This window comes from Limanda limanda, chromosome 11, assembly GCF_963576545.1.
Source record: "Limanda limanda chromosome 11, fLimLim1.1, whole genome shotgun sequence".
Classification (NCBI taxonomy): domain Eukaryota; kingdom Metazoa; phylum Chordata; class Actinopteri; order Pleuronectiformes; family Pleuronectidae; genus Limanda; species Limanda limanda.
This window is the reverse complement of record NC_083646.1, coordinates 22,077,291-22,094,139: the sequence shown is the minus strand read 5'-3', so window position 1 is coordinate 22,094,139 and position 16,849 is coordinate 22,077,291. Positions and strand designations below refer to the sequence as shown.

The 16,849-nt window shown below is 41.5% G+C and overlaps 1 protein-coding gene across 1 annotated transcript in view; it reads left to right on the top strand.

Moving 5' to 3' along the window:
- adgrb1a (adhesion G protein-coupled receptor B1a) overlaps positions 1–16,849 on the top strand; it is a 105,927-nt gene that overhangs the window by 69,230 nt on the left and 19,848 nt on the right. The window contains exons 18-22 of the mRNA XM_061081375.1: positions 12,400–12,503; positions 13,722–13,824; positions 14,336–14,486; positions 14,574–14,643; positions 14,929–14,995. Of these exons, the coding sequence (XP_060937358.1) occupies positions 12,400–12,503; positions 13,722–13,824; positions 14,336–14,486; positions 14,574–14,643; positions 14,929–14,995 (495 nt within the window). The remainder of the gene's footprint in view (positions 1–12,399; positions 12,504–13,721; positions 13,825–14,335; positions 14,487–14,573; positions 14,644–14,928; positions 14,996–16,849) is intronic.

Below are 16,849 nucleotides of genomic sequence, written 5' to 3'. Positions count from 1 at the left end.
AAGGGCAGTGTCTTTGCGGGAAATTTTCATTCTGTGCGATTAGTTATTATTAGACTGGAAATTGCCTCGGAAGCAATTTGTTCACTAGTTGCCCTGGTAACAGCATGGGCACCGAGGCTCTCTTAAAGACATAGGAGGCAGCGTGCTGTTCATCCTGCGCGGCCTAGAAGGAAGGCTATGCCAGTGGAAGCCGTGGATTGCTCCGAGAAAAAGGTTCGGCTTTGCCACCGTGAGTCTGCCCAATTTGATTCTTTATGCTCAGGGTGTTTGTATATTTTCAAGTCAAGGTGCTGTGCAGTGTGATGGCTTTGGCAAAGGCAGTCCTCATGTTCAGATGCTGCAGTGGTGTGTTCCATTTGTGCTTTGTCGTCCAATTGTTCATTGGTTAATTAGGTAACCGACAGCGAATTAGTCAATTGCAATTTAAAGGTATAGCTCAGCCTGTTAAGTCTTAAGCACAAGCCTATTGTGGAGACAGATATCTAGAGTTCATTGATTAACACGTAGCTAATCATGTCAATTTGGAGTTACTGTTTGCTGTTTGCCACTTCCTTCTATTGTGCAAGAATGAAGCTAAAATAGCTTTGTTATGGGCGCTGCCATCTTGTGCTAGTGACGTCATTTTGTGCAGTAGTGATGAAGGGGGGGCGCTGCAGTATCAAGGTCCCACTGATACATGCACTCGACTTACCGGGTCAGTCTCAGCTGTCAATCATGATTATTCATCACATTTTCATAGCATTGAATAACTAACTGAAATCAAAGACTTGATCATACACCAGTGGGATCAGAACAAAAATTACATAAATCATGATTTGTATAGCGTGAACTGTGATATTTTTTGTTGATCCATGTCCCATCTGCTAACATGGAGAAGGCAGGGTTTATGACATGTACTGCAGCCAACCACCAGGGGCATCCAGATGTTTGGGCTGTGCTTTTTGTTGGCTGTCATGTTGTCGCCTATGAAGCTGCACACATTCACTGTGTCTGGCTGTGGTTCCATAATGCAACAGCTCCTGAAACCACAAATAATTCTGTTTGAGATTCAGGTCTTTAGCTTGAGTCTGGTTCTGTCTGAGCTGTAGACGTGTTGGCTGGTGCGTTAGCTGCTTCCTCCTACCTTCAGTTTAAAAAAAAGGGATCAATGAATTATTTCCTCTGGTTTATTCAATGCTGGATGGCCAAATCTACCACTGGTCTTTAAGGACACTGATGTAGTTCCAATGTGTAGTTGCTGTTTGCCATTGTTGTTTTTAACATGTTGTTAGTTTCATGATTTTATTCATACATCAATCAAAAATGAAAACGGTCCTTGGTGGCTGACCTGTAGTTTCTTCTCCAGACCAGAGCTGATGTTCAGCTCAGTTATCTGGGCAGGGCCTTGGCAGAGGGGTCACACCTTGACAAGCTGAAAGCTGACAAACTGAGCAGCTCAACCAGCATCAGTGACAACAGCAGAAAACAACAAATACTGTGACTATGGAGCAAAGCATATGTGCCGGATGCACAGGCAGTAGAACATCACACTGATACTCCAGCATGAAAGTGTTTCATTGTCATTTTCTGATATATATTTGCTGAAATGTGTATCAGAAAATACAGTTGTTTTCTATTTAAAAATGCCCTGATTCAAATATACAGAATTAGGTTACACTATTAATATTAGCTGATTAATTGATCAACAACAAAACAAGGCAAACGTTTTAATATACTGTTGGTGAGACAGAACAAGGGATATGATGACATCACCTTGGAATCTAGGAAACTATTTTGAACATAAGCCTCCTTGACTTTTTTTCTCTTGACATTTCATATAAGAAATTATGATTGGATTAATTAAGTAATGAGGGATAATGGATGATCGGTTAAGTTAAATAAATGTGTAATGCCACAGGTACTATGGACTATGATTAGAACAAGACTGCTTGATATATTATATTTCTCCTCAGATACTCAACCATTACCCTGTTAAAAGTTTTTTTTAGTAGTTTTTCCTTACTCTTGTTGAGGGTTAAGGGCAGAGGATGTTGCACCTTGTTAAAGCCCTATGAGACAAATTAGTTATTTGTGAATATGGGCTATACAAATACAATTTGATTGATTGATTGATTGATTGATGATGTAGACAACAGATACACAGGATATACAGGCCCAGTTTATATGCCCTGGTCCTTCCATTGGATGCTGTGCATGAGGTTGAGACTAAAGAAAATGTTCTGTTGTTTGTCTGCAATGACTATTTGTTATCTTTTAACCTTCATATTATTATAAAGATTAATTATTTGGTGAAAAATGTCCATCTTCAGATTCCTTTCACAAACCAGCCACCGGACACCAGCACGTAGATTGTCCAGACATGTAATTACTGACATGTCTGGACAGCTATTCGATGGATTGTCATGAAATATGAAACACATGTATATCCATAGTGAGGTTGACTGTTCATGACTTTGTTTGAAGTTTTCTCCCAGGGCCACTAAGAGGTCGAAGTTGTTACTTTTACTGACTTATTTATCTTGTGGACACAGCTTATTTATCTCCTTCACATGCATTATTATTTTGTGGCCACGACTTATTATCTTGTTCCCGCGTGTTATTACGTTATTATTGGCCAGGCAATACTTCCCCCCCCCCACCCCATATATCACCAGAGGGGCTCCTTAGATCAGCACAAATCCATGTAGAAACACTGACAGCAAATCGGAGATGGAATTGTCATTGTGAGCATGTTGCCACGCTTGCATTAGCATTTAGCTTAAAGCACTGCTTTGCCAACTGTAGTAAAGCGTCACAGAGCCTGGAGCATGGCTGCTGAACCAATAATGCGGCTGCCTCGGTTTGCTGTCCTCCTTGTCGCCAAGCCTCCACCTGTGCAGACGACAGCCTGTTCAGCTCTGCTGCAGCCTGGGGGCTCCATGCACCCTGGGGGAAGCTAAATTGTGACGGCTTCTTCTGCCAGATATGGAGGAAAAGGCAATTCGCCCCTCCTCACGCTGCCATCCCTTCCCCCACATTCTATTATTTTGCGAGACAGCCATGGCTACCATGCTAATTACGCCTACTGCAACAAACAGTAGCTTCTAAATGGCCCAGCCGCTCTGTCTGCAGCTAGCCTCCTACAGCCCCAGCATGACAAACACCCCAACTTCTCTTTTCCTCTCCATCTTCCCACTATCACTCCTCTCCTCCTTCTATCTCTCTCTTCTCTATTTCAGTCATTTCATCACACCATTTTTCATGCTCGGAGACCGCATTATATTTTAGCTCTCCCTCTCTCCCTGTGCTTACTACATCATTGACTCCCTCACTGCCACCTCTCGTGTCCATTTTGCTCAGTCCAACTCTGCTGCAGGCTTTTAGAAGGAAAAACAGAGAAAAATGCACGGCAGCCAAAGGCACCACACACACACCAAAGCCTGCGCCCGGTAGACTGCCACTGCTAGACCTGTGTGTGTTGGAGGGAAGGTGGATGAAAGAAAATGCCTGTGTTTGGATCATTTTGCTGGTGCAAGACAGCGTAAGGCTTCTCCTCAGTTTGAATGTGGCGTCAGGAGCCTGTAGATGCAGTGACAAGGCTTTTTTGGTCAATTAGTCCACATTGTGACAGACTCAAATACATAAACACTGCAGTTTGCAGGGTTTCAGGTGACTTGAGTGTCAGCACACTAAGATCCACCAATGTATAAGTCATCTTTGCTCCACCTTTGAAGTGGATCCAAACACAGATATATGATATAACGGAATAAAAAATGTATGTATTATAATATTTTAGTTTTTTGTGATTTTCAAATGCAAAGCCCTATGCTCTGTAGAGGAGACGCTTACGTAACCTGAAAGATATTTTTTTCACATAAACTTAATTTTGTTTCATCTGCCTTTTCTGAAAAAGTCTTATCAGTAAGCATACTGGGCCATATTGGAAATTTAATACGGCCAACTTCAAGGAATAGTCTGTCTTGTCTGTGTGAGCTGTAGAGCTTAGCTTAGCACAAAGACTGGAAACAGGGGGAAACAAGAGGCCTGGCTCTAAAGAAAATCACTGGTGGCCAGTAATAACCTCTACGGCTCACTAGTTAGCATTTTCTATTTTCTTGGTCCAATCTGCATCAAGTGTAAAAAACATCAAGTTGTGTTATTTATGGGGGTCAGGTGCAGGTCTGCTTCTGTTCCAGGGGCAGTGATTTCACAGAGTTCCAGGAAGTTAGTGCACTGTCTCTCTTCTCCTGGTGAAGAAACACTTCCTGCATGTAACTAAAGCTGCGTTCAGACATGCACTGAACTCTGGAGTGACTGCAGACATTCTCCAGATGAGCTGTATAGTATGTGACGACAAATCACAAAAAAAAAAGTTTACATCTGTCAGTGAATGTTTGGCAGTTTTGTTTGACACATGTCCAGAGACTGTAGATTCATAAGCAACCAATTCGTTGATAAATAATAATAACCATCTAGTCCCAGATATCAAAAGAGATTCACATATTTCCTCTTTTTCTTCCCATTTATCATTCCTACGTTATTTGACTGTGGAAACACGAATGATATTTGATCTGATCAGTGTTAAGAGCGGTAGTTTTATCATCCAATTCATCCTTTATATCCATACTTGTTTTGCTGTATAGCTGATATACCAGTGTAGCCTGCATTCCTGTTTGTTTGCTGGTAATACTGGTAGTAGCTCCTTGTGATAGCTGGAGGAGGTTACCTCCCGTACTGCTCCTCTGTGGTGGTACCTGAAGCATTGCTGCTGCCTCTACTCATGTGGAATAATGCAGCCTGGTCACTTTGTTTTGGATGGTAGTGTTTTGTACACTGCGTGAGACTAACAGTGGAGCTTTGTCATTGGCTGTGGAGGAAGTAAAAAATTGTCCGTCTCAGCAGATGCCTTTCCAATCCACTGCCCTCCTAATCTTTTCTTTTTTTCCTCCCCCTTCGCTTTAAGAGAAGGAACTTGCTGCAGTGCAGATTAATCAGAGGGATTTAATTAACTTGGCCCCGGCACACATCAAACCTGGAGACAAGACAGGCTATAAACTCAGCCAATTATCTCCTGCGGAGAGGGAGGGAGGGAGGGGACCCTCGTGTCCACCAACCTTTCACCTAAACCAACTGCAGAGCTGATTTCTTCCTGTTCCTTTGCCACACCTAAAATGTCTTCATATCTGTGACACCACACACCAGCATCAAGGGTGAACGGTTGTGTAGGGCCACATTAGGTTTTTGAAATTTGTTTTTTAGACTTTTCTTTGGTCCAGACTGAAACTTCTCATCTTCAGCCATGAAGTTTGGAACAGTGGCTCCTGGTCCCCGGATAATAAACACGCCTGGCGGTGGTGACCAAGTGACCCCTCCTCTTGTGCTATCATGACATTGACATTTCAGATTAGGAATGGCGTTTCTGGACTGTCATGAAACGTGTGGCACATATTTATGGTCCCCAGAGGATACATTTTACTGACGTGGGGAACCTGCTATTTATACACAGTTTACATGTTAAAACGTCAAAGCAAAGCAGAATAAAAGTAGAAGGTAAAATAGCTAACTTTTTTTTTAAAGCAAGGTGAAGCTAGCTTCTTAGTTACTGTTGTCATGGCAGGAAAGTTAGTGCAGCACAATACGAAGCATGTCTAAATGTCAAAGAAAGTTTTCTCACAGCTCTATTATTGGTTTTTCTGTTATGTTGTGGAGACATGAGGAGCAGAGTGTTTCTATGCTGCATTCCCCTGAGGTGAGAACTGTCTGCTTTGACTTTGTTACAGTACATGCAACCGTGCAGGTGAGTCGCTTCAAAGAATTTGTTTTGATGCGTTATCATGGTTTATGATCAGTCTTCGAGTTTTCAAGGTTCTTCTTTTCGAGAAATGGAGTTCTTCAAGTTTTGATAGAGTATAAAGTATGATATATTAGCTAGTTTACGTGTGATGACATACAATACAGTTTGTTTTAAGTCACCTGCTTTGCTTCAGTAGTTAGTGGCTTTTCTTATATGCTGAACAGGACAAAATTAGCTACTTTAAATATAAATTCATGTAATATCTAATTTGAAATCATGGAATCTGCACTAAGCATTTTTGATATGATTTACGATATATACAAGTCTTTGGATTGCAGGAGAAAGCAGCTAGCGTCTTACATACAGTGCAGAGAAAGTCAATGGATAGACAAATGATGTAACCAATATTGTTTACTACCAGGAGCACAAGAAACCAATGAGAATTTACCTTTGACAAAAAACAGCAGGCTTTTGGTACTATTTATAGAAATCAGATCCAGATCCAGTGCCTCTTCATGTGATCCCACACTGACTTTGTCATGTTGAGTTCTGAGCTTGTGAGGGCCACATCATCTGTTGCAGGGCTCCCTGCTCTTCTAGTTACTGTGGATATTCTGTATGAATCTGGCTGAACAAATCCTTCCCCTTCATGGTCTTGTGTGATGGTTTAGAATGTAAACATATGCACTGTATGTACAGATTAATGTATTTGACTGGACCAGGATTAGTAGATAATGCAGAACTAGGATAGACTTTAGTGACAACATCACTGGAGGCTTCTGTTGCAGCGGATCTGTTGTGCTGTGCAGAATGAAGAGCCTGTATCTACTCAGGCAATGCTGTTGTTTGTATCAAAGGCTACTGTGAGAAGTAATGTCAGACAATCATGGCAAGGTCAAGCACTTCGTCAAAACTCTCCAGTATGCTCTTTGAATGTTGACTACTACGCTACTTAAACTGCCAGCGAGTGTTTCTTGATAAGATCTCTTCTGATCTCTTATTAGGATAAAGGCTGATATGAATAAGTTCACTTGAACTTTTAAATGTGTGTCTTGTTGTAAAGAAAACTAGATGAAAAGTAGTATTTAAAGACCAGTACTGGCACACTGAAATATCACAACCGTGCTCCCTGCTGCAGCTGCTGATGCCATAATACAGTGTTGCCACGGCAACCAAGACAATGTCTGCTGCTGCATGTATGGAGATTGTGTTTGGCTGTCACCTGTCAGGAAGGCAGAACAAGTCAGTCTTATATCATATGCATGTTTATGTCAGGAAATTGACTCTGCACAAGTCAGCATGTGTGTGTTTGTGTGTTGACACCGATTTCAGGAATGGTGGTTTATTCATGAATCACCTTGAAGTCACCTTGCCTTACAAGTCCAACAGCCGGCCTGTCAATGTCGACATTCCATTCCAGATATATGTGTGTGTGTGTGTATTATTCACATCATTTTTATTCTTAGCATCTTTGTCTACTGAAAACTACCCCAGGGAATTTCTTCCCAGCTCGTGCTGTGCCTCCTCTGGTGTGTGTATGGAGTCGTCCTGCTGACCTGCTGACCTTTACACTTGCTCTTTCGAACACACATACTGACAACAAACACCCTTCTAGACGCTTGTAGTTGAAACAGCTGGGGCGACCCATGTCTCCAATCGACTATCTGGGAGTTTCTTGTCAGACCATCAGTCTCTCATGTTGAATTGTGAAAAGCTCATGACCAAGATGAAATTAACGCTCACATGGACGACACATTATGAGCAACAAGTCTGCAGACAGAGAGCTTTCCTCACACTGTTAATCATGTGTTGTGGACATTTGTTTGTGTACTCCTTAATTGCTCTTGGGTTACTGCTCACTTTGCTCAGGGACACAGACGTGAACTTGAAGGAGTCAGGAATCAGTTCACCATGACATCACTGCTGAATCTGGTTACAGGTGCAACTGATCCCACCTCTGACTAAACCCAGCCACACTTATCACTGATGCTGGCTGTGGCTGGATGTGCGGCACATTGGAAGCAGAGCAGACAGGCCAGTGAATCACAGTGTTTTCATGGTGGTGTTAAGTTACTCAGGCATACACATGGCTTCTATGACTTTTCTCCACCTTGTATTAACTAAAGATCTGTGGCTGGATACATATACAATAGAATAAATATAAGGGTGTATTGTGTAATCACCATAGAGCTGCAACATCCAGAGAGAGAAGATTATGTTCAACTTGTTTGCTATCGAGAGTCAATGTTAGTTTCTTTAAACCACAAATGTACCCAACTGGCATTTACTTTGTCTCGATCCATCATCTTTCTCTCCCCCTAACCGAGTCTTTATTTTTGCCTAACCCTTACAAAGCCTTAGGCATAGCCAGGCACTAACTGTTCTGGACAAGGCGGAGTTATGCGGACTAGGGGTGCAACGATTAGTCGACGTCGTCGACAAAAATCGATGACAAAAATAGTCGCCAACGAATTTACTCGTCGAAAAATCGTTGGTGAGGTCATAGCGCGTGTTTCTCGTGCCGCGCAGCGGAACTAAAGGTCGTTTTACCGGAGGTGGAGTGAGCCATCTCGCTCCCTTCCTATCTCTGAAAGTCGCGCATGTGCAATAGCGACGAAACATGGACCAATGGCAGCGTCGCTGCCTCGCGCATAGCCTCGCGCACCAGGAAGTAAAAAGTTCGGGAGAACTTCACTCTTAACATGGCCCGAGAAAAACTACCTGCAGTATTTGTACCTGTTCTCCATGGAAGCTGACACGCGCGTGTAAGAAGGAGGCAAGTGTGACATCGTAACGCAGACGATGCGGACTCGCCTCTGTCAGACGTTATATATACACGTATATACCTGCGCGCAGGATTCTAGCATCCATTACAAAAATATGGTTTAAACTTTTTATTAACGAGTTTAAAAGCGAAATGTTATATTATTGCCTGACAAACGTCTTTTTTTAATCACAATTATTTAGTCCGAAGAAGACTGTAGTTTCGTTTGTTGATGTTTTTAGTAATGTTATATTCCCTGTCCTTTTTGGTTAACAGGAAAAATGGATACTTGATTTTTAATTTATTTTTAGTACCAGCATTTGGCCTGTTCTTGGTTCACAGTAAAAAGGGAAACTTAAATTTAAATCATATTTTTTTATTAGCACTTTGCCTGTCCTTGATTTTAAATGAACAAAAACTTGATTTTTCTTTGCTTTTGTCTCAACAGTACCCTTATATGCACCAAAGTTTATTAAAAGACTTTTTTTTTAATGAAGTATCAATCTTTATTGTTTTTATTTTCAGTCATCACATGCCTCGAACAACCTCAAGCTAAATTTAAAAGCTGCTTGCTAAATAATAGCAATTGAGAATTTGTGTCATTCATAATCCGATTAGTCGATTAATCGTTTCAATAATCGGTGACTAATCGACTATCAGAATAGTCGTTAGTTGCAGCCCTAATGCGGACGATATAGTAGGAACACATCAGAAACGGCATATACGTGGAGCTTTGGAGGAAATGTACGAACATTTTTTTAATTCAGAAATTTAGTTTGACGTGCACTTTTAATGCAAGGCACCTACACTACAGTATTTATTGATCGAGTTAAGATATTTATAGACAGACTCAATGCAAATATCTGATGGACTTGAGGTAATTTAAGCTGCTTTCAGAAGATCACTTGACTCTGCAGTTCCTATGTTTTCTCGACGGAGGAGATGAACGTGTGAAGACATATTTAATAGTGAGAAGCTCCACAGTTTCAATGGACTTTCTCTGCCTGGCCTCCCTGTATAAAGACGGTAGAAATCCAGGAGAAGTTGATCCCTTTGTGGATTCACCTCGAGAGAGTGGAGCTCTGCAGATCATCTGGAAATTCTCCAGAGGGGCTGTATGTGTGAGTGCAAATGTCAGAGTGAAAGCCTCAACAGTTTCTGTAGAGCAGGGGTCTCAAACTCGCGGCCCGCGGGCCAATTGCGGCCCGCGGGACGATATTTTGTGGCCCCCACCTTAATATGAAAGTTTAATGTTAGTGCGGCCCGCACAAACATTGTAGCAGCTCCGCTGTTAGCTGCTGTGTGGGACAATGTTATGATATTCTGGTTTCCTACTGTGTGCCTGACCAGTGAACGCAGCATGCAAGTGAGTGACATGGGGGGCGGAGTCGTGTGTGTGTGTGTACTTGTGAGAGTGAGTGAGAGAGAGAGCCGGGAGAGAAAAGAGTGGCTTTGGATGTGCGGTGCAGGAGGGTGAAATTCATAGTTTTCCGCCCTCTTTCGCGCAGGTCATGATGTATCCAGTGCTTCATTTGTAAATCACAAGGTGCCGGAACGCTAAGTACATATCACAGCGCAGGTACGACGAGCACAGGTCCCGGAAAGCACATAAAACGCCGCTTAAAACAGCACACTCATGCCACTTACAATGCAGTGGGACTTATTTAGGCTATACTGCAGTGACGGTATCAGTCTTTATGTCAGTGATTAATAAAGTGGCGTCCTGAGCAAAGGCGACTTCTGTGTCCAGCGGAACGGAACACACACACATACACACAGACACACAATTTGTTAAATTGAAGGCAAATTCAAGGGACACCACGGCTCCTTTACGCACACGCTGTGAGGTTTTGGAGCTTCTTTACGCAGACAGATTATTCTAAACCGCAGCAGTTTATAACACGTCATTGAGCTAATATCTACATTTTACAGTCTGGGCTGTTTACATTATTATTAACACCTGATATGTGTGGATGAATTTTAATGATTTCAATTCCCTCATCCTCTGGTGGTGACATTTACGCACCGAGCCACGGACTGTACATGACGATGTGCTAGTTATTTTGGTTCATCTTAGAAGTCTGCATTTGTTATTATTTTATGAAATTGTGATGCTATTGTTAAGAAAGCTTTATATATAATTTATTAGATTATCTTGTTATTGCGTGGCCACAAATTAGTATTTTATCCACCAATGTCAACAGGGGCTCCGTAATTTTCTAGTGATTACATTATATTGTTATATTTTATTTTAATCATTTCTTAAAAAACTTTTTTTAATATTCATATTTTTTTCGATACGAGAGGTACCGGATCTGCTCAAATAAGTCCCAGAACGCAGGCAAGCCAACACGCCGGCACAAAGTAAGCACAAACATGTATAGAAAAATGTGAGGCTACAGGAGGAATTTGATCATAGATTTGCAGACTTCAAGACGCACAGAGCGACTTTTACAAAAATTTTGCGGATCCCTTCTCCTTTGATGTGCAAGATGCCCCTCCTGTGCTTCAAATGGAGCACATTGGCCTGCAGTGCAACTCTGACCTCAAAGCCAAGTTCAGGGAGGTGAGTGGAAAGGAAGACAAGCTTGGGCAATTTTTGTGAGAATTGAACCCCAGCTTCCTTGAGCTTTCCCGAATGTTCAAGCGGACCATGTGCCTTTTTTGGAGCACATATTTGTGTGAAAAGCTCTTCTCCACTTTGAACTTCAATAAGTCCAGGTACAGGTCCAGGCTTACTGATGATCATCTTCAAGCCATACTGAGGGTCTCAACTGCTTCCTCCCTCAAGCCAAATGTGGCTCAGCTATGTGAGAGGAAGCGCTGCCAGGTCTCTGGCAGCAAGAAGTAGGCAAGAGAAGCCATGTTTACAAGAACCGTTCGTGTTCTTCAATATTCTATTCATGTTCAGAAGAACCCATTGAAGTTAAATAACAGTTAGTAATGACATTAGAGAAGTTTGGATTTTTTTAGCAAAGTTTTTTTTTTTTGTGGAATACCTGATGCGGCCCAGCCTCACCCAGATACTGCCTCCAGCGGCCCCGATGTAATTTGAGTTTGAGACCCCTGCTGTAGAGTGTCCGGGCCAAACTCTTGTATTAAATATGCAATGAGTCTTGAGAAAATAACAGGAAATCCTCTGCAGGATTCGCTGTGAGTGAGTGGGGGTTCTGATAATGTTTGTAACATGCAGAAGGCACAAAAATGAAAAAAAAACTAAAATCTCTGAATGAAAAAGTTGTGCCATACACTTAGAAGACACAGAAGAAGATGTCAAGAAAGGTTTCAGTGACAAGGGCCGACCTCAGTGTTGATATGAAAATACGTTTAAACGTTACATCCTGCGTCTGCCTGCTGCACCACCCCTCAACTGAATGCTCTGGAGATTTGTGTTGTTGTGAATGCGTCTGAGCGGAGAATCTCCTGCCGCCTCATTCATGTGTGAAAGGTAACCTCTGCTGAAAGTCCGGAACCAACTCAAACGGCCTTAGAGACTGAAGAGGTGTAATGGGAACAAATAGTCCACTGCACCAATGACCCAGTTAGGAGGTGAGCCCTCAGCAAATACCAGGGACTTCTACTGCTATTGCATTCGTTTGTTGACAGCTCGTGTCAAACACATCACGGATCTGTGGGGCTCTGCCATTGTGCCTCTCTGACCTTATTTTGCTGTGATCATTTTCAAAAATTGTTCTCTATTCGGTTTATTTCCATGAAAATGTAGATATGGACATTTTGCTCTCTGTGTGCAGTTAGTTGATCAAATCTGATCAGCCAGCCAATCCTGATTGTGTCATGATATTTGGACGTGTAACCTCTGAAAACGTGTTTATCCTTTTTGTTCTCGCTCTGTGTTTTTCAGAACATGGATAAGACGCATCTCCCGTCCGTGACGCTGATTGTGGGCTGTGGAGTGTCTTCACTCACGTTGCTGCTGCTCATCATCATCTATGTGTCTGTGTGGAGGTGAGACAATACAGCCTGCAGCACGCTGTGTGGAAAGCAAGACAAAGCTCTGCCATCAGCATGAATTGACAGACTGAAAGTGAAAAAGGACAAGAGAACATTATTGTGCTCCCAAGAAAACAAGAAGCTTCAATAGAAAACAATTGCTTCGCTGCTGAAGTAGTTTAACTGTCGAGAACACACTTAAATCAAACAAATCCTCTTTGTTCTCTCATCACAAACAATAAGTGATTTTGTTTTCCTCTGGATTTCAGCAACAATTCTGAACAATGAATAATATGTGAAGGCTACTCATTCGTGTGGACTCTTTGTGTGAACAAGTTTGATTCTGAATCTTGTTTTGATACAGTTTAAACTCAATGATGTGTAAAGCAACATACTTTTTAAAGTTAGACATGTGAAGTGAGTGCACATTATAGGCTGAATTTTCCCCACATTTACTGGTTATAAAACAGTGAGAAGAGGATTTTATTTTTCCTTTGAAAGTGCAAAACAACACATCTACACATACATAAGAACTGTATATACATTTAGGTCTGCATGTGCAAAACAGTTGAGCAAACAATTAAAAAAAAGACTGCACCACCTTCGCCCTCCAGGCTGTACACGATCGATAAAAACAAAGAAAGTCTTGACAGCAATTACATTTTTTAGCGATAAAGAAAATGTAAAAATGGTGGAGTTCCTTCAGGGTGGTGTGGCTGTATGTCTGTCAGGTCTTGGTCAGGGTGAAGAAAACACATATGTACGTCTTCGCTGAGAAACATGTGTGACTCAAGAAAAAAGAGGTACAGATGCAGAATGTTGGTCTCTCCAATTGAGAAAAGATATTTTTTAATGTTAAGAGACAGGCCAGTGTGAATAATGTGAGGACAGGCCCTCAGTGATGAAAGTTCCGAGCATCATTACAACTGGAAACATGCAGCTAAAAATTGGCTAAGAGGACACACAGACAGGCTGGATGTAAGAAGTGTAGTGAAACGGTTCAGTGTGATTATCAGAGAAGTGTTTGTGTCCCAGTTGAATGATAGCTGCCTCAGATCTTGCCTAAAAAATGTAAATATAAAGTTAAGTCGAAATACAAGTTAAAATGTACACATTGTTTTGCATAATGAAAGCATTGATCTCACACAGAAAAAAAGATTTTAAGTGAAGGCTTAATGTTCCGTTTAATTCAGTCATAGTAAGCGTTCTCTCTTGTGTTTGGTTTTCCTGCAGGTACATCCGGTCTGAGCGCTCAGTCATACTCATCAACTTCTGCCTCTCCATCATATCCTCCAATGCCCTTATTCTCATTGGACAGACGCAGACACGGAATAAGGTAAGAGCCAGTCAGAAGCTGTTTTCAGGCATGACCTCTGGAGGATGTCCGGAGAATTGGGTCAGAACATCGACACCGGCGTCAGCTCTTATCCCTGAAAGCTCTCTAGACATCTTAGTTGTTGTCCTCTGCGTGCATGGCTGGAATTTTCATCCTTTGATAATTGTTTACTTTTGGACTTCTCCATTTTTTGCGTCTGCTGCGTGTTAGAACCATCATCAACAAACCCACCCACTTGCGGAGGATTCCTTGCTGCTCACATTAGCTCCTCCAAACTGTCTGTTGACCTTTTGCAGGAGAATGGCTGTAGAAAGTCAGCAGAAAGTCTGGAGGCTCTCATTCAGATATTTGCATTCACACATGCAGCCCGTCTGGACAATGTGCGGAGGATCTCCGTCGTTCAGTGCATGTCTGAAAGCAGCTATAATCGTGGATGTTTCACCGTAGTGATGCACGTTTCCTGATTATATCATCACTGAAGTTGTTCTTCTCTTCTCTTCCTCTGTTTCAGGTGTTATGCACCCTGATAGCCGCTTTCCTTCATTTCTTCTTCCTGTCCTCGTTTTGCTGGGTTCTGACAGAGGCGTGGCAGTCGTACATGGCGGTTACGGGTCGCCTCAGGAATCGCATCATACGGAAGCGATTCCTGTGTCTCGGCTGGGGTGAGCGTTCTGTGTGCCGTTGCCTGTGTGGCTCAGCTCCCTCTCGTTTTCCCTGTGTTGAGGTCTATTTTTATTCTCCCCCCCCAGGTCTCCCTGCACTAGTAGTGGCGATCTCAGTTGGATTCACAAAGGCAAAGGGATATGGAACACCAAGCTAGTAAGCAGGCATTTCTATAAATCTACCATTTTGTTCCTCCTTCTCTTTAAGTATTAATGCAGGGATATTACATATGGTCGGGGGGTTTGCAGGATGATTAACCTCTTTCTTTGTCTCATCTATCTTTTACCATCCCCATTTATGTCATGCATATGGTCCTCTACCTCTCACCTCATTCTATACTCCCTCTTTAAATCCCTCCACGGCCCTCCCCCCTACTCTACCTTTTCTCTCCATCATCTTAATTTCTTCATACGCCTGTATTTCCCTGCTCCTCTCTCGTAGCTGCTGGCTGTCTCTGGAAGGAGGTCTTCTTTATGCATTTGTTGGACCTGCTGCAGCTGTTGTCTTGGTATTTTCATTTTTCGTCTTTAGTCCGCTCGTCATGGTGTGTTTTTAACACCTCCACACTGAATCAAATAAGGCCACAAGCTCATGTAACAGTTTTTACAGCCCACCTCGTCTGCATATACCAGATTCTAAATATACAGAGATTCTCTTAACTTATAATATCATGTTGGTAACAACATCAATAAAAATAAGCAATGATAAATAAAAAACCTTGTTAAATAAATCACAGTATCAGATAAAGACAAGTCAGATATTAGGCACTGTTAAATCAATTCTTAAAAATATGTTGTCTTCCACAGGTTCTTGCATAATGTCAAAAAACTAAGTCCATTACAAAATTATTTACCCTCACTGTTTTCAGCCTTCTATTTTATTCTTTTCATTTCCTTACCTTCTGCTTTCCTTGTAAACTGGCTCCTTTCCTTCGCTGTACTTTAGTTAGCTATTTAACTCTTCTTTTCCTTTACCTATACTCGCTCTTTTTTTCTGCCTCCTTCTTTCCTCATTTGCTGTTTGTTGCTTCACTGATTCCTTTCCAATTTTTTAAATCAAAATTTCCCTTCCCCAATTCTGCCTCCCTCTTTTCCTTATCTACTACCTTTTCGTCTGGCCTGACTTTCTAAGAGTCCATATTTCCTTTTCTTTTCCATCCCCAATTATTTTCTTCTTCTCCCCCTTTCTTCCTTTTCTTTATTTATCTCATATTTTACTCCTTGCTTTTTTCCTATTTAATTTTCTGTTTCGTTTTCTGAACTTTATTTTCTTTCCTGCTTTTCCTTCCCGCTTCTTTTTTTGTCTCCTTTTTTCTTCCCATCCTCTCTCCCTAACATCTAATTACTTTTATACATCATTATTAAGCATTTCTATCATGTCAGGTTGTGTTGGCTTGTGGCCACCTGAAAAAAACATCTCAAAGCAGGAGTTAGCTGCAGCCTTTTTTTTAAGAGTTAAAGTAGAGAAAAAATAAGTAACTTAATCACTGGGCATTTCCTGTTTAAAACACACAAGCACTATTCGAAAAATCATTTATGTTTTCCACATCCAGGGTCAAACTTTTTAACAGCGACTATTTAATTTAAAACAAGAACAGTCTTTCAGGGATAAATTCATATGCAGTTGTATGCAAAACTTTTTAATAACAAATCACAAAATCACAGTTTAATATTCTCTATTTTTTATGTTCCTGGAATTAAATGTAGAAGAATATTAACTTTTAGGGCTTATTACTAATGCCTGTCTAAGGCAGGAGTTCTAATATCTTCCCTTTGGTTAAAAATTCATCAAATTACATAGTATTCCCAAACCTTTGCCTTCAACAGTATATTCTTTACCTCAGCTCCCTCATGTACAACCTACACAAGAGGTAAAGCACATGTTTGAACGCTGGCAGAATACACTGTGCAATGACACTATGTCGTTGTTTCTCTAATCAAATCCATTCGATACAGTTTCAGTGATGCACTTCCCAGTGCGGTGTTCCCACCTACAACTGAACAGCTTGGTTTGGATGTTGTGTTTACACAAGCTTCTCCTCTAATAAAGAGCTACTGCTCCAATTGGCAGCCATACTGGAGGCCCAGCTCACTCTAAAAAGCATCAGTGTCTCGCACAAGAGATTTAAATAAATGCTCAAAGAACTAAAATTGTAGGAATTACAACAGTCAGGAGATTCCCCCTCCCCCTGCCTTTGATTTCACACAGCTCATATTTAATGTAGGATTCCTTTTTTTTCAGCATGCTGTCTATATTGAAAAAATTAATTTACATGTTAGCATCTCATCTTTTCAACTATTCTTTACTTCTCATGCTTCATCGCGTGCCTGATAGTTTTTGACTAACATTTAAGATGATACAT